Below are 22060 nucleotides of genomic sequence, written 5' to 3'. Positions count from 1 at the left end.
AAGACTCTTTAGAAAGATTTTCCTTTTGTTCTTTACTGGTGTATCTGAAATGTGGGACCACAGAGAGCCATCATTTTATTCCAACAAATTAATAAAGATGAAAAAGTATTAGTTTCAGCGGGGGAGTACTTTAAATACAATAGTGATTTATAACTTTAGGATATTTCAGAAAGAACGGATTCTGAATTGAGAGAGTAAAGCCAAGCATGTCTTCCTGTGTTGGCACCCCTTGTGAACCTCAGAACTGTCTTCTACTCAGTGTCCAAGTTGACTCTGTGAGTCTTCTTTTGTAAACCTGACCTCAACACCAGCCAAGAGATTTTTGTCTTTTCTTGGGAACTCACCTACTTACTGGTCAAACTAATTAATGGGTTAAAGTGAATTCAAGAGATAAATAAGAATCTTTTCCTGACTGGATTTTTTCCCTTTCCTGGGGAGGCAGGGGCAAGTAGGGAAGCTTACTTAAAATAATTGAGACCCACAATTCATTGAGACACAATTAATATTCTCCCATTAGAAAATATTTTTGTTAACTATTGAGACCAAATTTTACCACCACTTGAGAACTACAAGCTTATAACTGCCAATAAGAACAAATGAACCACAAACTAGAGATTGATATATATATACATATATATTACTATATCAAAAACAGCTTTACTTTTTAAAACTTTATTGATTTACCACCTGATTAAAGCATGGGATTTTAACAGTATTATACATAATATTTTTACATAGAAAACTTTACATAGCATTTCATATTATATAATTCGGCTTATTCTTTCAAAAATGTATACATCCATTGGGCAAGGAATGCTTTTCATTAAATTACCAATATTAAATGCACTTAATCATCGTGTATAGATTAAACAAAAGTAGCTATTAACTTACTTTTAGGCATTTTAAGGAGATAAAACATATTTTGCACATAAAGAAATATTTGATGCAAATATGAAGATAAAATTTTTTAAAAATTAGAACACTGAGAAAAACTACATCTTTGATGAGTGTCTTTTTGAGAGCAAGGATTTCCAGATAGATTCATTCTTTTAAATATTCAGCTTTGGTTTCTTTGTTTCTCCAACTACAAAGCTGCTGATAGCAAAACTTCAGGATTTCACTTAAGTTCAAGCTATGTCTACTTTAACGCAAATGTTAAAACAGAACTCAGAAAATGTAGTATTAAGGACCTAGCTTCCGTCACAACCAATATCCATTTGCATCGTAACAACAAACATTTGAATGGGATGGTCGTACTAGCATCTGCCAGCAGGTTCCTTCGATAACTATAAAGACTACGAGATGGATAGCCATAATCACAAAAGAACAAGAAAAAGGTTTAGAGATTTTTTTTTGCATTTTGTACAAAAGTCACCTGTCAGAGGAAAATGCTGTGTTTCCAGATATTATTATACAATTCCCATAATGTAGTTCTTTGGTTGTACATGAGGAGTAACAGGAAAAAGGTGTATTTGACTCTAAAGATGCATGTTAGAAATCAAATTTCCCATCCACTGTTTGTTGTTAAGATGCCAGAGCTGGTGATTTCCCTAAAGGACAGTGCAGGAAAACAAAGTTGTTCCAAGTAGCATTATTGTAACAAAAACTTCTCTGGAGACCCAGCACAGATAATCAACACTTAAAGCATTCTGACAAAGAAATAAGGCCTTGGAAATATTCCATCTTCTCTCACATTGTTAGTGAACAGTGTCCTGGCCTGGGGCTGCAGTCACACGCACTCAGTTCTCACTAGTGTTTGAGTGGCACAAGCCACGTTTACCTTGAGATAGGATAGATTTATTCACAAAGTAGAATTTAGGCTGAATGGCTTATTTGTAGAGGTAAGGAATTTCCTCTGTATGTCACGGGCCACCGGCAAGAATGATTACCCCAAATGGTTTGACATCACGGTTTTTAAAAAGGTCCATGCAGGTACAGTTCAGATGCCTCATTCAGAAAATCCAATCTTTTAAAAGAGAAAATAAAAAGAAAGAAAGAAAGAAAGAAAGAAAGAAAGAAAGAAAGAAAGAAGAAAGAAAGAAAGAAAGAAACGAAAAGAAAGAAAAAAGAAAAGAAAAGAAAAGAAAAGAAAAGAAAAGAAAAGAAAAGAAAAGAAAGGAAGAAAGGAAGAAAACAAAAAACAAACTCAAAGCTGAATGTTTGGGCATGGAACAAAATGCGTTCCCATACTCCCTGCGTGGCAAGAATGAAAGAGAAGGCAGGAAGACACATGGGGTGGGGTCACAGTTGAAAATGACGTGACATGAGGACCTCCAGTCGGGAATGGAGTAGCACAGGGAATGGAAGCACGAACAGACATGTGCGTTCCTGAGCACGCTGTCAGGACAAATGCGGGTGGAGAGCACGGGCTTGTTGAGGCTGTGACCACAGCACCAGGGAAAGGGTCTCAGCTGCAGCATAAGGATGAATGCATTCCAGGACAAGGTACATTAAAGGTGCTGACATTTTCCATTCACAGTAAAATACTCGCCCACCGTCCCTTCTTCCTAAATTCTACAGCTCCTCTTCTCTAATGTATGTAAGTAACATAAAAATCTAAACCTGCTTTTTTTCTTTGGTAGAGAAATTAAAATACTTTGGGGAAAATAGAAGTACTGCTGGCCCAAACCAAACATTTGGCCCAAACCAAAAAAAATAGTACTGCTGGCCCAAACCAAACATTTCTCAAGGCTGTTAAAAACAAAAAATGTTTAAGAAATCGGTTTCTTAGGAAACAAAAGCACCAGAAATCCTTCTCTATAAAGAAAAAAACATCTGATTTTAGATAGGTTCCCAACTTGCTAACTTCTAAGGCACCAGAGTTGACATCAATACAACCCAATTTACAGGACTGAAGAGCATAGGCAGAAGTCTAAATGTGTTAATGACTCCGTGTAACACTTGTTCTACTGCTGAGTGGAGGCTCGTGGGGAGCCCTGGGTGAGGGGGCGGAATGAAGCCTGTGTTCTCTTTCTCACCGACTCAGAATAAATCCAGCTTCCAAACAGACCACTTCCAGGCACCAGGCCCCGTCTGTGTGCTGCAAATGTTTACATAAGCTGCCGGATCAGGATTCAGTTATAATTGGAGTTCAGAGTACTGCACCTTCATTAACACAATAAGGACCCCCAGAATCCAACCCTTCCAAAGAACGCAGCTCCTAGGCTCAAGGTCACGGCAGCACCCAGGCACAGGCCATCTCCTGCTGCAGTCACAGGTCACAGTTCCCTGTGCTGGCCCCACCACAGCACAGGCCTACTCTGGGTGGAGGACTCTTGGCGGGTGGCTGAGGAGGTTCATAGACGGCCCTTCTCCTGCACAGCCGCCACCCCTCTCCAGAGGGCCCTTGAATGGGGACTGTGCAAAGCAGGGATGCTAAACTCACTATTCTGAGGTAAAAATAAAAGGTTTACTAAAATATAAATTAACTCTGTTAAATTACTACTTCATTTTTGTTACTACTTCATATATTAGATTTCAGAGGGTGTGAGATGGACAAGGTGTTCTGGAAATTTTCAGACCCATCCATAAATACTTACTTCCAAGGAAGGCTAATTGTCTTCATTACATTTTTTACTTTTTCCTATAGACGTTTTCTCCCCAAGTTACTAAAACAGGGAGAGCCAGGAGGCACTACCTTTTAAAATTTTTAACCTTGCAAGTTCTTAATTCTAACTTAATTACTAAACTCTGCTTTCAATGAAATCTTCAATAATATCTTTTCATAAAGTACTTTAAAAATCACTCAGACGTAAACAGAACAAAACAAAAACAACCCCTTTCCCCACTAACTTTCTCCAAACTAAACAATCTAACTATAGCTGACTCACAACTGACAAAAACATTCAAAATTCTCCAAAACACTCAAACGACAACAAAAAATCCAGCATATTTTAGGTGGCATTTAGCCATTACGAGAAATTTTATTAACAGACTCTCTAATAATCACGAACCTCTACAGCTATGTTCAGTGTCTTAAAGGAAAGCAACTTCCTCTGACAGAACGCAGACAGCCAATCATGGGACTCTGCTAGGAAATGGCGCATGTGCGGTGACAGGCTTGACAGTCTAGTCAGTAAGACGGAATGACGGAGATGAAACAGACTCCCCACCTACTGTTTTAACTGGCTATGCAACACTTTAATGAAATAGCACAACGTCTCAGCCAGGGACTGATGGGACCCATGTCGAGGCCAGCTTCCTCCAGGCCGTTCTGAGCTCCCAGATGCCGACTCCCTATTTCTACGATCTGACCCTTCACGAGATGTGCCAGGCAGAGGTGGCATGGTGAATGTTCCGCAGAGCTGTAGTTGTGGCCCGCAGGGGTCAGGGCTACCACACTGGTGACAGCGTCCCTGGTACCTGTGATGGCTCTTCTGGAATCCATATTTTATATACAACACCTATCCGTAGGAAGAACTTGCGCAGAACTGCTCGGAGCTCAGGAATCAGGTCAAACTGCATAATTTCACACAAGTAGGGGTAGTACATAGAAGCGTGTGCTTTAAACTTGAGGTCGGAGAGAAGGAGAGAGCTCAAATTAGACAGGGAACTACTTTTTCTGGCACTAGTTTCTCAAAAGTATTCATCTCACCCTGAAACTTCTTGTAATATTGGTGCTTTTTCTCACTATTTCAAAAGTTGGTGGGAAAAATTTGCAAATTAGAAGGTCTTTTAATTATGTTTAACTCCAGACACAAATTCTTTGGGGATAGCTTTGCTACCAAACACAATGTTCGGTTTTAGCAAAGCAGATTCCCCCTTCTGAACCAGGGCTTCCCTATCTGGATGGACCCTCTCTTCCAACACAGCGGTGCTCCAAATCACTGCAGCATTTTAACTGCTACACACGCGCAGTTCCAAGGTCAGCCTTTCTTAACTGGGGTTCTTGGAGAGAGAGAGTCCCAGTATGCTACGGCACCCTTGTCTGCAATGAATGAACTTTCCTCTAATGAATCTAGAATGGTGCTAGTTATGTAACTGTCCTTGGAAGAGCTGAGGAAATCATTAGATTCTGAGTAAAAAGGCAACCCAAACCTAGGTGCTAGTGGGGACATTAGGATTTCCTGGTTTATACCTTTTCATCATTTATTTTGAGGGTTTTTGTTAGAAGCAGCAACAGAAGACTTGTCCAGGCCTCCCGATGGCTCTCAGAATTTACTGTGATGAAATAGGCAAGGGCCTCACTGCACACACTGGAAGAATCAAGACAGGGGGTGGCATGTCAAACAGAAGATTAACTCTCACAATCTACGGGAGTGGAAAACTCTTCCTTCTTACAATGAGTACTTATTTACTGGGCACCTGGCTCTGGCTATGCATCTCAAGCAATTCACTAAGACTCAGTTTCCTTGGCTGTAAAACAGGGATAAATAATTGTACCAAATTCAGGGGGGCTGTTGTGAAGTTTAAACATTTGCTTAGCTCAGGGCCTGCTCACAGCCTACGGCCCAATCAGCGTTTGCACACAATGAACACAGAGCCTATCATCCATAGCTGACTACACACTGCTTTTCTCTCTCTTCTCCTGTCACATACAATTGCTACTTTCTTTTTTCTTTTAATCTCTCTCCCCCAAACATGGGGCTGAAACTCATGACCCTGACCTCGAGAGTCAAGAGTTGCATCCTCCACTGACTGAGCCAGCCAGGCGACACTCTAAGACATTTTCTTTTTTTTTTTTTTTTTTTTTTTTTTAATGATAGGCACGCAGTGAGAGAGAGAGAGAGGCAGAGACACAGGCAGAGGGAGAAGCAGGCTCCATGCACCGGGAGCCTGACGTGGGATTCGATCCCGGGTCTCCAGGATCGCGCCCTGGGCCAAAGGCAGGCGCCAAACCGCTGCGCCACCCAGGGATCCCTCTAAGACATTTTCTTAAGTAGATTCCGTAACAGTGGTTTACTGTGTCAAAGAAAGACTGAACATTTAAGGCTCCTGATTTTAATGCCACTTGCTTTCCCCTCAAAAAATCCCCTCACTATACATTCCCACTAGCAGTATAGGAGAGTTCATGTCTTACTTATCACGGTTGTCAGCACTGCATGGTAATGGTTTTAAACTTGAAAGAGTGAAAAGGGCTTAGACAAATAGCATCTTGCTCATAGAAAGCTGGGTGGTGAAGATCTATTTTTCTGTCTGGGGCTCTCTCTCCATGCCTTCGCATTGTCTCCCCATTGCTGCAGTTTGGCATAATTCAAGTCAGGACATCCTGGTAACTCACAGGATTCCAATACATTCTTGGGAAGAAGGGAGGGTGGGAGGTTAGAGCCAACATTGCCGAAAGCGGACTTGACCAAGATTTCACTTTTGGCTTGTTGATTGAGCACTTTTTACTGCCCCTGTTTCTGTGCTTTAAGAAACTTATGAATGAAAGAAATGAGGCCCCACCCTATTCAGGGCATTAACAAGTGAAATAGAAATGTCTATATATAGAAGGAAAAAGCAAAAAGGATAGCAGTCTGTGAGGCCATCAGCACGTAGGTATTTTTCTCTTATTCTTTTCAAGTCAGAGTATTATTGTGATGCATTTTGTGTTTTACAGATAAATACATTTATCTGACATTTAATCAGAAACCAATCTTCTTACGTTAAAAGTCGCTGCTGTATTTCCTCCCAGGAATCCCTGTGGTTCTCGTCGACATACATCCGAAACAGGATCCTCAAACAACAGGCCAGGCTGCTGGTTTCTTGTTTTAGAAGGTTAGGTTTAGATTTGCCCTTAAAACCTAGAGATTAGAGTTATATAAATAGCGCATACTTCTAGGATAATGCTGAGAAATCACACAGGACCCTAATCTAGTTACTTTAAGGAACACTGAAAAGAATTATCTGAAATTTTTTTTTCAATTAAAGTACAGTTGACATATAACATTACTCTTAATCACATTTGCTTAAGCAAAGCAGTACCAATCTGTCAGAGATGTGTAAACCACTCTTACAAGAAAAACCTATCACAAGCAAAGGCATAAAACATGTAGATCTGTTAAAGCCATAAAAAAAAAAAATGACACTGGGGCACCTGGGTGGCTAGTCAGGTGAGCACCTGTTTTTGGCTCAGGTCATGATCCCAGGGTCCTGAGAGCCCACATTGGGCTCCCTGCTCAGTGGGGAGCCTGCTTCTCCCTCTCCCTCTGCCCTTCTCCCTACTTGTGCTTTCCCTAATAGATTAATAAAATCTTTAAAAAAATGACATTATAAAATAGGCATCTGGGAAGAAAATTAATGGTCGGTTACCTAGTAATGGTAACCATAAAAATTTATATAGAGTATCACTTTTGTGCAAAGTTCAAAAGTGAGCCTCCCACTGTCACTTTCCATATAAATATATCACTTACCTCCAGGATTTATGTATGTATTTTGGAGGTGAGGGAGAGAGAGAACCCCTAAAAGCCTCAGCAAATGTATGAATGCTTTGTTTTTCCTAGACTATTACAATTTTTATATCATATTTAACTATACCATTTTATTTTTTATAAAGATTTTATTTATTTATTTCAGAGAGAGAGTGGAGGGAGAGGCAAAGGGTGGCAGAGGAAATCTCAAGCAGGCTCCCTGCTGGCTCAGTCCCAGGACCCTGAAGATCGCAACCTGAGCCAAAATCAAGAATTGGATGCTTAACTAACTGAGCCACCCAGGTGCCCCTTAATTACACAATTTTAACCTAATATAAAATTTCTTTTTTCTTTTTAAAGAAGATTTTATTTATTTATTCATGAAAGACAGAGAGAGGCAGAGACACAGAAAGAGGGAGAAGCAGACTCCATGCAGGGAGCCCAATGTGGGACTCGGTCCAGGGACTCCAGGGTCATACCCCGAGCCAAAGGCAGATGCTCAACTGCTGAGCCACCCAGGTGTTGCTAATATAAAATTTCTTTATTTGCTAGATCAGTTTGAGTCTCTATCAATTTATTTTTCCAATTCTTCTTGAAAATCTCCCACATGCTAGGCAGTATTCCTGATACTGGGATGGAATGCATCCAGCATGTCCTTCTTTTCCCCTCAAGCATGAGAAGACCTGGCAAGTTATTCCCTTTTTTTAAAATAAAGATTTTATATATTTATTCATGAGAGACAAAGAGAGAGAGGGAGAGAGGGAGAGAGGCAGAGACATAAGCAGGCTCCATGCATGGAGCCCGATGCGTGACTCAATCCTGGGACTCTAGGATCATGGCCTGGGCCAAGGCAGGCACTAAACCATTGAGCCACCTGGGGATCCTCAGTTATTTCAGCTAAATGTACAATATCAGGAGTTTCCCAAAGGCTTTCATATTTCAGGTTGGCAGCCAGTGTGGTCATTTGCCATAGCTGCTGTGTGGCCTCACCTGCTCTCCACAGGACAGTCCGTTGCTCGTAATTGGAATTGAAGGCCTTTGAGAATGAGTGAGACTCCTGCAGGCAGTCCAGCAGCTTGAAGAGATGCTGGGAAGACATGCACTTATACATGCCCTGGTCCTCCGTCTCTATGTGGATGTCTGCATCCAGTGTGTCTTGCTAGAAAAGGGAAGATGGGGGAGCTATGTGAGGGTAGGCTGGTTCTAGACATTGAGGCAGTCCTCACTGCCATTGAGGCAGTACTCCTCTGTCTGAGAATCACACACTTCATTCCTCACCACCCTGAATGTTTCTCTGTTACACTCTGTTCACCAGCCAGGGGAATAATTCTGCCCAGCTCTTGCAGGACATCGGGCTTTATTGGCCCAAGTTTCTGCTTTGTCAGTACTGCCTTCGCCACATGAACGTAAGTGTGTGCTTCTCTATAGGACTCCACAGTCCTCTTTTAACATTGTATAATGAAATTAGAAAACAAGAAAGTCACCCTGTACTATATGAGATGGGAGGTGTGAGTCTCACAATACTATGGAAGACAGAAAGTGCTAAGTGAAGCCTGAGTGGCATCTTTAGCTTCGATCAAATGATTAATGAATGTAGTAAGCTTCATAACTGTGTTTTCAAATGTGAAAGGAAAAAAACGTACAAAATGCTAGAAATTTTTATTGAACATGTTGCCTAAAATGGGATACATACTTAGGGATTTTATATTTGAGCCTTCTAGGAATGGATCTAACCTTCTTATAAACCAGAGATTACAAAAACAGCAGAGTTGGCAATATTCTCCAAATTGATCTATAGAGTCAGTGTAATCCTTATCAATACCCCGGATTACTGCTTTACAGAAATTGACAAGCTGATCCTAAAATTCAAATAGAAACACGTGACACAGAATAGCCAAAACAGTGTTAATAAAAGCAGCACAAAATTAGAAGTCTCAAACTTCCAATTTCATTCAAGACAGTGTGGTATTAGCATAAAGATGGACAAGAAGGTCAATGGAACAGAACTGAGAGTCCAGAAATAAATCCTTATATTTAGGGTCAAGTGATTTCCAACACAGGTGCCAGAACAAATGTAAATGAACTAAACAAACACAAAATGAACTAAAAAACAGATCAAAGACCTACATGTAAAAGCTAAAACTCTTAAAATATAGGCCTAATCTTTGTGACCCTGAATTAGGCCATCCTTTCTTAGATGTAACACTAAAAGTACAAGGATTTAAGAAAAAAAACAGTAACTCAAACTTCATTAAAATAAAAAATTTTTGTGCTTCACAGGCCATCATCAAGAAACTGAAAAGACAAAAAAAAAAAAAAAAAAAGACAAAGGAAAAAAGAAACTGAAAAGACAACTAGAGAACGGGAGAAAATAGTTGTAAATCATAGATCTGATAAGGGACCAGTATCCAGAATATATAAAAACTCTTATGACTCAATGTTAGAAAGAGAAAAAATTCCAATTTAAAAATGAGCAAAGGAAAAAAAAAATGAGCAAAGGATTTGAACAGACATCTCTCCAAAGATACACAAATGGCCAATAAACACAAGATGGAAACAGAAATCATCACAATGAGAAACAACTTCATGTCCACTGGGATGGCTGCGATAATTAAAAAGACAGTAACAACCATTGATGAGAATGTGCAGAAACTAGAGCCTTCATCCACTGCTGCTGGGAAGATAAATTAGTACAGCTGTTCTAGAAAACAGTCTGGCAATTCTTCAAAAAATGTAGGCACCAGAGATACCATATGACCCTGCAATTCTACTCCTAGGTATGTGCTCTAAAGAATTAAAAACATGTCCACATAAAAACTTGTATACAAATGTTCATAGCAGTGTTATTCATCATAGTCAGACAATGGGATCAATAGACGACTGGATGAACAAAATGTGGTACAGCCATACAATGAAATATTACCTTACATATACATACACATCCACATATATGTAACAACATGGATGTGACATGCTACACATACATGTTACAACATGGATGAACTTGGAAAACATTATGTTAAATCAAAGAAGCCAGACACAAAAGTTCATGTTTTATATGACTGTATGAATATGAAATATCCTGATTAAGTAAATCCATCGAGACAGAGGGTAGATTAGTGGTTATCAAGGACTGGGGTGAAGGAAGGCAGAATGACGGCTAATGGTTAGCACATTCCCTTTCACAGTGATAAAAATATTCTGGAGTTAAACAGGGGTGATGTTTGGACAACTTTGTGAATACACCAAAACTCTGAACTGTATATATTTAAAATAGAGAAACAAAAAAGGATAGCTTTTGGGCTGGATCTAGCCAACAGATACATTTTGTTCATCAGTATTGCATCACTTAATAAACAGACTTCCTATAGGAAAAAAAAATCCTGATGCTGGCTCCTCTTGAAAAATTGGAAGATTGTCACGACTTGACCCACCTGATAGCAACATACTGCTGGGGCTGGGAGGTGGCTGCGGCTCCAGCTGGGCCAGAGCTCTCTGGCCTCCCAAGTCCCACCCACCCTGCCGCACTCATTCACAGGATCTGCTAGCCCTTGAAGTACTTCATTTTACAACTGTGGTATAATGTTACTATCCAACTTTTGGACACCCAATCCTCTGTTTCCAAGAATAACATACATATAAAAGGTTGTACATACAGAACAAAAAAGTCAACTTTCTAAAGGAAAAATTGGTATCTTTTATCCATATATTTTTCTCAGTTATTTGTGGTTAAACGCCACTTAGGAGGAATAGTCGCTGTGATTAATAACACTCTTTTTACAAAGCACCAAGGTGGGGATGGCACCTGAGCAGTGGGATGCTAGTAAACTGGCTCTTGGGAAAATTAAAAAAAAAAGAGGAAAAAAAAAGCCGTGATTTTTAGTGTTTGCTGATTTCTGTGGTATAAATATTCCCATCAGGGCCAATTTCTCAAGCTACCAATATGCCATGACTGAACACTCATCTCTCCCCAGCCTTGGGGAGAGATGAGCACGATGGGCTCTTGTGAGCCACTCCAAGTTGCTGCAGCACACCCCTGCAATCTGAGCAACCTCCCTACAGACAAGGACGTTCTTCTCGAGGCTGATCTTATTACCTGGGCAGCAACCATGTGTTCTGCGTCTTCCTTTCTGCTTGTGGCAGGGTAGAACACAATGTTGTCGATGGTCTGTATCAATTCCAACTGGACCACACACTTGATGAGGAGGCTGGCAAACAGTTTCTGATCTATATTAGATGATAAAGATTAACCCTAATAATGATTCAGCCAGAATTGAATAAGTATTCACCAAACTCCTACTATGTGCCACACACGGTCCTTGATGCTGTGGCCTAACAATGAGTAAGCTGGACAAAAACCCCATGGCAGAGATGAGAAACAAGATATTGAAGTCTAAAGAATGGTAGGTCAAATGATAATGACAAACCTGCAACTGGGATACTTGAGCAAAGACCCGAGGGGAGGAGTTAGCTACACAGGCAGGTGCGCCCCTCCACGCCAACCCCCCCCCCCCGCCCCTTCTTCCAACAAGCTTCTCTGCCACCCACAGGGGACACCTTCAGACAGCTCCCAACTGTGCCCTAAGCACTCCTCGCCCAGGTTCCTGCAGCAGCCAGACTCTCCAAAGTGGCTGACTGTCAGCCTTAAGGGGCAGGGGCAGTGGCAGGGGCAGTGGCAGGGGCAGGGCTCTTTTCCAATCTTAGTTCCTAATCACCTTCTGTCTCCTCTGGAGGTGGTATCCTCTGTCTGAATCTGCTTCTGTTTCCCTCAAGAGTCCCCTTTACCTTTCTCTTAGTGGGTAGCCATTTTTGACTAGCTAATCATTGTTTAGGGAGAATCTTCTCATTGGTGTGGCTTCTGCCTACTGACTAGACTCTGGCTAATAGTTCCTCCCTCCATCTTTGTCTTCTCACTCTCTGGGCTCAGGGACGGCCCACGTTGGGCACATCACAGGTGTTGACTGGACTATGACAAAAGTAGAGATTCCTTAGTCACTTATTGTTACAGAATCAGAATGCAGAATGTTAAAAAAAGAAAAAAAGAATCAGAATGTTGAAAACGTTAAACAAAGTGTTTAGGGATGGCAAACAGGGAGGATGGGTCATTTCCAAGTTTTGGAAGTGACTGTGAAATTGTGTGTGTGTGTGTGTGTATATGTGCATGTATTAAATAAATTCTCCATTTTGAATCAGTTTTAATAAAAGAAGAATATGGTGGATTTGTAGGACATGTACATTTGATATATGCCAATTCAGTGACACCAGCTTGGACCAAAATTGAAAAGGAAGGAGAGGGATCCCTGGGTGGCTCAGCGGTTTGAGCGCCTGCCTTTGGCCCAGGGCGTGATCCTGGAGTCCTGGGATCGAGTCCGTCAGGCTCCCGGCGTGGAACCTGCTTCTCCTTCCTCCTGTGTCTCTGCCTCTCTCTCTCTCTCTCTATGTCTATCATAAATAAATAAATAAATCTTAAAAAAAAAAAAAAAAAGGGAAGGAGAGTACAAGTGGCATGAGACTGTGCCTGTTGCCCTACTCACCACACAGATGCCCCCAGAGCAGGCTGAGATGGGAAACTGGAAGAATGTTCCCAAGAAGAATGGCAGGGGTCTCAAGTCCCAGGCACCTCTCAGAGTATAAACCTCTTGCTGCACCAAGAGTGGCTCTATTTACAGAACTGTACACACATGTACCCTCCACACAAATCAAACCTTTATCTAGAGCTGATGAGAGGCAGAGCTCTTCCGCTCACCAGATCCTGCAGAGGCACTAGCTGTACTGTAGATACTGAAGAACAGCATGTGAGTGTCCAACATGGTGCCTTTTTTAAAAAAAGATTTTATTTGAGAGAGCGAGCGAGCATGAGCTAGGGGAGAGGCAGAGACAGAGAATCTCAAGCAGATTCCACACTGAGCACAGAGTCTGATGAAGGGCTTGACTGCAGAGCCCCAAGATCATGTCCTAAGCCAAAACCAAGAGTCAGATCTTAACCAACTGAGTCATCCAGGCACCCCCAACACGGTGCCTTTTTATGGATTCAAATGGTGGTTATGTTTTATGCCTTCATAAGATAGTTGGGGACCACATGTGACTTTGTCTAATGCACTGCCTCAGAAGTTTACAACAACAACAACAACAACAACAACAACAACAACAACAAGTTTACGACACTGTCAACACTGACAGTCCGGCATGAGAAGAGGGTGGAATTGCTATGAAGAAAAACAACAGAGCCACAGCTGGAAAAGGACCAGACTAGGGGAACATTCCAGTTTCTTAGCGGGAAGTGTGTCTGTGAGTCCCAACTCCACTACAAAGTGGCAAGTCATGTCATCTATCTAGGCCCCAGTTCATGCAACCGTAAATAGCATCTCCTTAAAGGGCTAGAGAATGATTACAAGATCACACAAATGAAACACACAGTGCAGTGCCTGGCTCGCAGAGACTCTTTTTTTTTTTTTTTTTTTTTTTTTAAAGATTTTATTTATTTATTCATGATAGTCACAGAGAGAGAGAGAGGCAGAGAGACACAGGCAGAGGGAGAAGCAGGCTCCATGCACCGGGAGCCCGACGTGGGATTCGATCCCGGGTCTCCAGGATCGCGCCCTGGGCCAAAGGCAGGCGCCAAACCGCTGCGCCACCCAGGGATCCCTCACAGAGACTCTTAACCCATTTTTAAAAATGACAGATGATAAAACATAACCACAAGTAACAGTGAGAGGCAAACTGATCAAAGTAATCTGAAACTCATATCTAGAAAAGGGATCTCTAACACATAAAAAGCTCCCCCAAAACAATAAAAAGACTAACAGCCAATATACAATGAGGAAAGAGTTGAAAAGACGATGAAAATATAGAAATGTGTTCTTAAACACATGAGAAACTGCTCAGCTTCACTCAAAGATCACGTGAACAGGTACAATTTTAACAGATAGGAATCTGTAATTATCTGTCAAGATGGCAAGTGCACTTCACCCAGCAATCCTACTGCGAGGAATTTACTATACAGAAAAACTCACAAATGACACACATATCAGGAGATTCAATGTAGTACTTTCTGTAATAGGAGAAGATTCCATTAGTAGGAACCCAATTAAGCAAATAACAGTACATCTATATCCTGAGATAACACCTAATAAACAGTATAAAAGAACATGAAAGCTTTTTAGGCAAATCGCGAATGGTCTCAAAAATATACTATGTGAAAAAAGAATAACACACAGTATTCTGTAATTTGTATAAAAAGGATAGGAGAATTCGTGTGTGCATGTACATAGGTATGTATTATGGATATGCATTTCTTGCCTATGGATAAAACTGGAAACACACATAAGTAACTAGTGACTCTGGCTGCCACAAGGAAGGGACTGGCAGACTGATGCATGGGGTGGAAGAAGGCTTATCATGTTTACCCTTTTTACCTTCTGAATATTTGAAGAATATAAACGTGTTACCTATTTAAAATAAGTAAGTGAAAACAACTAAAAAAAAAGTGGCCTTACTTGCATATGGTCTACCTTTCCAGCTGTCATCGGTTGGGTTAGAGAGTTGGCTCTGGCCTCTCTCAGAGGCATTTTTATCTATGCTGCTTAGAGACTGGCGGTCCAGATCCACATCCTAAAAGTAACCCAGAAAGAAATACAATCTTTACTTTCTTTCTTTTTTTTTTTGTTTTTTTAAGGTTTTATTTATTCATTCATGAGAGACACAGAGAGAGAGAGACAGAGACACAGGCGAGGGAGAAGCAGGCTCCGTGCAGGGAGCCCGATGCAAGACTCGATCCCAGGGTCCTAGGATCAGGACCTGAGCCGAAAGCAGATCTCAACCTCTGAGGCACCCAGGCGTCCCCAATGTTCACTTTATCCACAATTCAGTACCTGGGCAGAGATGTGTCTGTTTTGAAACTGCTGGCCCAACTTGAAGTTAAGTGCTTTGCTTTACTTGAAGTAAAATTATGCTGCCTGCTTAATTAGGCTGCATAGGAAAGATTAAAAATGTCATGTATTTCCTCCCTCCCATTAAAATTTCGCATTTTCTTACTCCTATTTCAAAGGTATTTCTCTACATATTATGATTTAACAATGAGTGTGACATGGGGCACGTGGGTGGCTCAGCTGGTCAAGCATCCAAATCTAGATTTCAGCTCAGGTCTTGATCTCAGGATGGTGAGTTCAAACCGAGTTGGAACCTACTTAAAAAATAAACAAACAAGGGATCCCTGGGTAGCTCAGCAGTTTAGCGCCTGCCTTTGGCCCAGAGCGTGATCCTGGAGTCCCCAGATCGAGTCCCACATCGGGCTCCCTGCATGGAGCCTGCTTTTCCCTCTGCCTGTGTCTCTGCCTCTGTCTCTTATGAATAAACAAAATCTTAAAAAAAAATAAACAAAATATTGACGAATTAGGGGGAGAAGCTCAAAAATAAACTAGTGTGATAGCTAGCTCTTTAAAATGTTGACAGAAGACAATTAACAAACAAAAAATGCTTAAATAACTTTTTTCCAAGTTGCTTCATTTTTTAAAAAAGATATTTATTGGGCAGCCCGTGTGGCTCAGAGGTTTAGCGCTGCCTTCAGCCCAGGTTGTGATCCTGGAGACCTGGGATAGAGTCCCACGTCGGGTTCCCTGCATGGAGTCTGCTTCTCCCTCTGCCTGTGTCTCTGTCAATCTCTCTCTCTCTGTGTCTCTCATGAATAAATAAAATCTTAAAAAAAAAAAAAAAAAGATATTTATTCATTCATGAGAGACATAGAGAGAGGCAGAGACATAAGCAGCATAAGCAGAGAGAGAGGCAGGCTCCCTGTGGGGAGCCTGATGCAGGACTCGATCCCAGGATCCTGGGATCATGACCTGAGCAGAAGGCAGATGCTCAACCAGTGAGCCACCCAGGTGCCTCTAAGTTGCTTAATTTGTAAGGTGCTTCATTTTTTAAGTTGCTATATCCCAAGTGCCTTTTAAAGTAGGCTCCATGCCCAACGTGGGGTTTGAACTCACAACTCTGAACTTAAGAGCTGCATGCTCCTCTGAGAGCCAGCCAGGTACTCCCCAAATGCCCTATAAAATCTAATGGACTTACAATTATTTGGGAATAGAAGTAAATAATACAAAGCCCCTGTACACCAAGGTATTTTAAAGTGAGACTTGAATTAGAACTTCTCTATGTGGCCTCATACAGAAAATAAAAACCACTATCACACTGGTGTGGAAGAAAGCACTCAATTAAGGAGAGCAATAAATAAGTATACTGAGGTATTATTACTATCAGCAAAACACCAGAACTGAGAGTCCAACAAGGGAGAATTTGTTAAATAAATTATAATAATGCACAGCCGTTGAAAAATCTGCTTTCAAAGAATAGTTAAGAACATGCAAAAATGTTGACATGTTGTTAGGTAAAACATTATGTGCCAAGTGCACATAATTTCAAACGTGTGGATTATATACGTGCAGACACACAAAGAAAAAACTAGAAATGTAAACTGTGGTTTTTGTTGGATGAGGTGACTTATTTTCTGTACTTTCTAAAAAAGATGTTAACAACACACACAGTTCTTAAATCTTTTGATCTTTTGTCTTTTTTTTTTTTAAGTAATCTCTACTTCTAATGTAGGGCTTGAACTCATGACCCTGAGATCAAGAGCTGCATGTTCCACTGACTGAGCCAGCCAGGTGCCCCTAGTTTTTAAATCTTATAACCTTTTTTACTCACTTCCCATCATAAAAGCACAAACTCTTTGGGTTGCTTAATTTCTTACTATAAGACGATGAGATCAGAGAAAAGACAACAAAAACCCCTACCAAATGTTTTTCTGATGAATCTTCCTCCATTCCTACAGGTCTCCATGTCAGCAAACTGAAGGGAAGGCAAGAGAAGGAAAGTGATCAACGTGAAAGAACCTGGAGCCTTAATGTGTCTACCGAGCACAGAAATAAACAGCAAATAAACATTTGCACTCACACATGTGGGATGGTTGTTTTGAAGATATCCAGCATACAACTGCATGTCTCATCCCAGACGTCGGGACTGAATTTCTCCCCGTTAGATATTACTAAGTTTTCTAAGCAATTGGTACCTGACCGAGCCAACTGTTCATTATCTGCAAAATAAAGCAACATCTATCACCAAACCTCCACTGCTGTTTTGATTTCCACCAGGGCACAGATGCTTTGTGTCATGAGGTGGAGATGACAAGATGAGGGGTTTGAAGGCTCTTAAAGAAGCAACAATACGGACGATATTAAAACTTTTAGGGATCCCTGGGTGGCGCAGCAGTTTAGCGCCTGCCTTTGGCCCAGGGCGCGATCCTGGAGACCCGGGATCGAATCCCACGTCGGGCTCCCGGTGCATGGAGCCTACTTCTCCCTCTGCCTATGTCTCTGCCTCTCTCTCTCTCTCTGTGTGTGACTATCATAAATGAATAAAAATTAAAAAAAAATTAAAAAAAAACTTTTATTGTGTAAGCAGGGTATAAAGAGATATAATTACTTATCACAGCCTTATTGCTAGGGATGGAGGCAGGTCAGTTTGCTACTTAATTAATGGGCTTCTTGTACAATGAATCGTAAAGGATGGAAATATTAGACCAGAGTTTCTTTAAATTTGGCCACCCAAGCAGTGCCATGCTGGTACTGACACTTAATTTAAAACTGAGTCACTTTTTGAAAAAACTTAATACATGAAGTTTTTGGCTTTAGCCTGTATCCTGTATCTCTGGAATACAGGCTGAATGTGCTATGTGGGTAATTTTCCTAATACACACTATGTCAACACGGAAGTACTCAAATGAACAATGCCACTGATGAAGCTGTTGATACTGACCCTCGCAGTACATTTGAAAAACATTGCAGAAAATTTCAAATATAGACAAAAGTAGAAAAAAACAGTGTAATACACAAAGGCACAACTTTTAAAATATGATAATAACTACATTCCATCTTTAAGAAATGCTTTATAAACTGGGTTGGAGACATTGCTTTTATGTTCTAATTAAATGAAAATACAATTTTTTACCAATTAAATTATATTATATATAATTATATATATATTTTTTTTCAGGTTCATCTCTGTTTGTTTTCAAAACAAAACTAAAAATCACCACTTAAAATGTTTGAGAAGAGTGCTCAGCTCCATCACAGTTAAAAGCTTTATGTAATTTGCAGCCAGAGCATCGAGGACTGGTGGTCACCAACGGGAGCTTCTGGCGTGGCCCGGACAGGGCCTGGGGCCTGGGACGGCCGCTCCCGCCCAAGGAGCCCTAGCTCGGTCCTCTGCACGCGCCATCCAGGGGCACCCACAGAGGACAAGGACAGCTCAGCCCCCACTGGGCTTGCCAGTTGCCCATCTGGCACCTCCCTCCCCCTCCAGAGGTCCCAAAACGTCCACAAACAAAGGCGGCAGGCAGGTGGAAGCCCGGGTGCTAGTGCTGTCAGGCTGAAGGCCAAACCGCAGCTGGGCCGCCTGCATGTTCTAGAAGGGGGAGCTCCCGGCTCCGGGCTCGGAGGCGGAGAAGAGATCTGGTGCCATCATCGCTCGTGCTTAATGTTGGCTTCGCTTTGGCATTATAGTCTTGCTTTTACATACTGAAAAAGTTAATCTCTCACTAAAAACCAAGTCAAGAAGAATGACACCTAGAGACATGGCAAATACCTTGTTTCACACACCACTGCAACTGTGCAAACACATCAGAAAGAAGAACTTCATTCAGAGCCTCATAAAACTGGGTGAACACATCACAAATAGCATACAGTGCATGATTGCAAGTTGTTGTCATCCACTCGGATTTCTGAAAAAACAAAAAGATAATGGTGAGAAGCCACTTTCCTTGTGGGCTCTCCTACAGCATGGGCAAAACCACTGTGGTATGCAATCTGGCAATACATGTCAACAGTCTTTACAACACTCATACCCATGGATGCAGGAACACTGCTGCCAGGAATGGACCCTAAAGAAAGAATCAATGATCCAGGGACACTTGGGTGGCTCAGTGGTTGAGCATCTGCCTTTGGCTCAGAGCGTGATCCTGGGATCTGGGATCGAGTCCCACATCAGGTTCCTCCTGGGGAGCCTGCTTTTCCCACTGCTTATGTCTCTGCCTCTCTCTGTGTGTCTCTCATGAATAAATAAATAAAATCTTAAAAAAAAAAAAAGATTCAACAATCCATGGGTGAAGGTTTATGAATAAAGATGTTTACACCACACTGGCATTTACACACTGAAAACACAGATTCAAATACACAGCAAGGCGGTACCTAATTAAGTATATCTGTAGGATAGAATGTTAACAGTCATTCAAAGTGATATTGACAAAAAGCTTTAATGAATTGGAAAAAGTGAATATGAGATTATGCTAACTATACCTCTTTACACCAAAAATTTACCTCTGGTAATTTCATTGCACTATTTCAAGTACTTAACAAAGAGATTTAGAAAATCATCAAAAAGGGAAGGTTTGCTACTGCTAACAAGACTCCAGCAGTGGAAGCCCTAAGGGAAAAAGACTGATAGATTCAGTTTCTTAAAAAAAAAAAAAAAAGGATTCAGTTTCTTAAAAGCTAAAATTTTCTGGGATCCCTGGGTGGCGCAGAGGTTTGGCGCCTGCCTTTGGCCCAGGGCGCGATCCTGGAGACCCGGGATCGAGTCCCACGTCGGGCTCCCGGTGCATGGAGCCTGCTTCTCCCTCTGCCTGTGTCTCTGCCTCTCTCTCTCTCTCCTCTGTGACTATCATGAATAAATAAATAAAATCTTTAAAAAAAAAAAAAAATTTTCTAAAAGGAAAAGAAAATGAAAATAACTAAGTGGGCAAAATCATCTGTAATTTATGTAAGGACATGGTATTTTATGTACATACTAAGAAGCTCCTAAATCAATAGGAGAGGTAACAACCCACTAGATGACCTAAGGATTCATAGGTCCCTATGAATTGAAAAAGCAATTCATAAAATAAGAAATGTAAATCAGTAATAGGAAAAAAAAAATGCAACCTCACTAGCAATTAAAAAACTTCCGGTTAGGGGTGCCATGGTGGCTTGGTTGGTTAAGGGTCCAACTCTTAGTTTCAGCTCAGGTCATGATCTCAGAATCATGAAATCAAGCCTCATGTTGGGCTCCATGCTTGGAATGGAGCCTGCTTAAGATTCTCTCTCCCTTGGGGTACCTGGGTGGCTTAGCCAGTTATGTGTCGAGCTCTTGATTTTGGCTTAGGTATCGGGCTCCATGTTTAGCGGGCAGTCTGCTTCTCTCTTTCTCTCTCTCTCCCTCTTCCCCTCTGCCACTCCCCTGTTCACATGCATGGGCTTTCTCTCTCTCAAATAAATAAATCTTAAAAAAACAAAACAAAAACACTTTGGGGTGCTCAGATGGAAAAGCACGAGGCCCAGGTGGGGTAGAGAGAGATGAAATAAAGAAAATTTAGTAACAACACAACTAGGTTGCCTGTGGAAGCTGGAACTATGGCTGTTCAAACGTTTTGTTTTTTTGTCTTCTGATTTTTTTTTAAGATTTATTTATTTTAGATGGAGAGCACGAGAGGGGTGAGGGGCAGAGGGTGATAGAGAATCCCAGGGGCAGAGGGAGAGGATGAAGCAGAGGATGCTTAGCCAACTGAGTCACCCAGGTGCCCCAAAACTTTTTTTATAGATTTTATTTTTAAGGGATGTCTGGGTGGACCGAGTCCCACATCAGGCTCCCTGCATGGAGCCTGCTTCTCCCTCTGCCTGTGTCTATGCTTCTCTCTCTGTGTCTCTCATGAATAAATAAAATCTTAAAAAAAAAAAAAAAAAAAAAGGAAAAAAAAAGGGATGCCTGGGTGGCTCAGTGGTTGAGCATCTGCCTTCAGCTCAGAGTATGATCCTGGTCCGGGGATCGAGTCCCGCATCTGGCTCCCTTTGAGATGTCTTTGCCTCTCTCTTTGGATCTCTCATGAATAAATAAAATCTTAAAAAAAAATTTTAATTTTTAAGTGATCTCTATATCCAATGCAGGGCTCAAACCTACAAATCCAAGATCAAGAGTTTCACGCTATACCAACTGAGCCAGCAAGGTTCCCATAAAAATGCTTTTAAAGGTTTTTTTAGGGCAGCCCCAGTGGCCCAGTGGTTTAGGGCTACCTTCAGCCCGGGGTGTGATCCTGGAGACCCGGGATCAAGTCCCACGTCAGGCTCCCTGCGTGGAGCCTGCTTCTCCCTCTGCCTCTCTCTCTCTCATGAATAAATAAAATATCTTTAAAAATAAATAAATAAAGGTTTTTTTTTTTAGAGACCAGAGACATTTCATTTTTTACTGACTGCTGAGAAGCTGATATGAACCAAGTAACTGAGAGGAGCAGGTGCCCTGTGAACTGGCAGGTACAATGTACAATGCTGAAGGGCCCCACAGTCAGGCCACAGTGACATTTCTTTTCGCCCTACCCCAAATGGGAACAGTTTCTTAGCACTAATTGATTCTGATATAAAAGTGCCAAGGAGGACGTTTCCATTTTATTTTATTTTAATCTTTTAAAAAAGATTTGAGAGCGAGTGTGTGCGCATGCACAAGGGGGAGGGGCAGAGGGAGGGGGAGAGGGAGAAGCAGATCTCCACTGAGCAGGGAGGCAATGTGGGGCTGGATCCCAGTACCCTGAGATCACGACCTGGGCCAAAGGCAGATACTCACCTAGGTGCCCCAGGGGTTTCCATTTTAAAACAAACCTCCAGCATCTCAAAGTGTAAGACTTGTGTGAGGGATGATGACACAACCCTGTG

General features: G+C 41.5%; 1 protein-coding gene across 4 annotated transcripts in view; it reads right to left on the bottom strand.

The window, feature by feature from the left end:
* Positions 1-656: 656 nt before the first annotated feature.
* The window catches only part of ARFGEF2 (ARF guanine nucleotide exchange factor 2), a 99834-nt gene continuing 78430 nt past the window's right edge, over positions 657-22060 (bottom strand). For all 4 annotated transcript variants that reach the window (XM_072801372.1, XM_072801374.1, XM_072801373.1 and 1 more), the window contains exons 31-39: positions 18969-19104; positions 17280-17418; positions 17120-17174; positions 14828-14942; positions 11428-11558; positions 8322-8490; positions 6587-6725; positions 5078-5195; positions 657-4509 (exon numbers count right to left, since the gene is read on the bottom strand). In XM_072801372.1, coding sequence (XP_072657473.1) covers positions 4333-4509; positions 5078-5195; positions 6587-6725; positions 8322-8490; positions 11428-11558; positions 14828-14942; positions 17120-17174; positions 17280-17418; positions 18969-19104 — 1179 coding nt within the window. In that variant the 3' untranslated portion in view covers positions 657-4332. The remainder of the gene's footprint in view (positions 4510-5077; positions 5196-6586; positions 6726-8321; positions 8491-11427; positions 11559-14827; positions 14943-17119; positions 17175-17279; positions 17419-18968; positions 19105-22060) is intronic.

This window comes from Canis lupus, chromosome 26 (genome assembly GCF_048164855.1).
Source record: "Canis lupus baileyi chromosome 26, mCanLup2.hap1, whole genome shotgun sequence".
NCBI lineage: Eukaryota > Metazoa > Chordata > Mammalia > Carnivora > Canidae > Canis > Canis lupus.
Note: the sequence above shows the minus strand (reverse complement) of the source record. Positions and strands in the feature narration are given on the sequence as shown.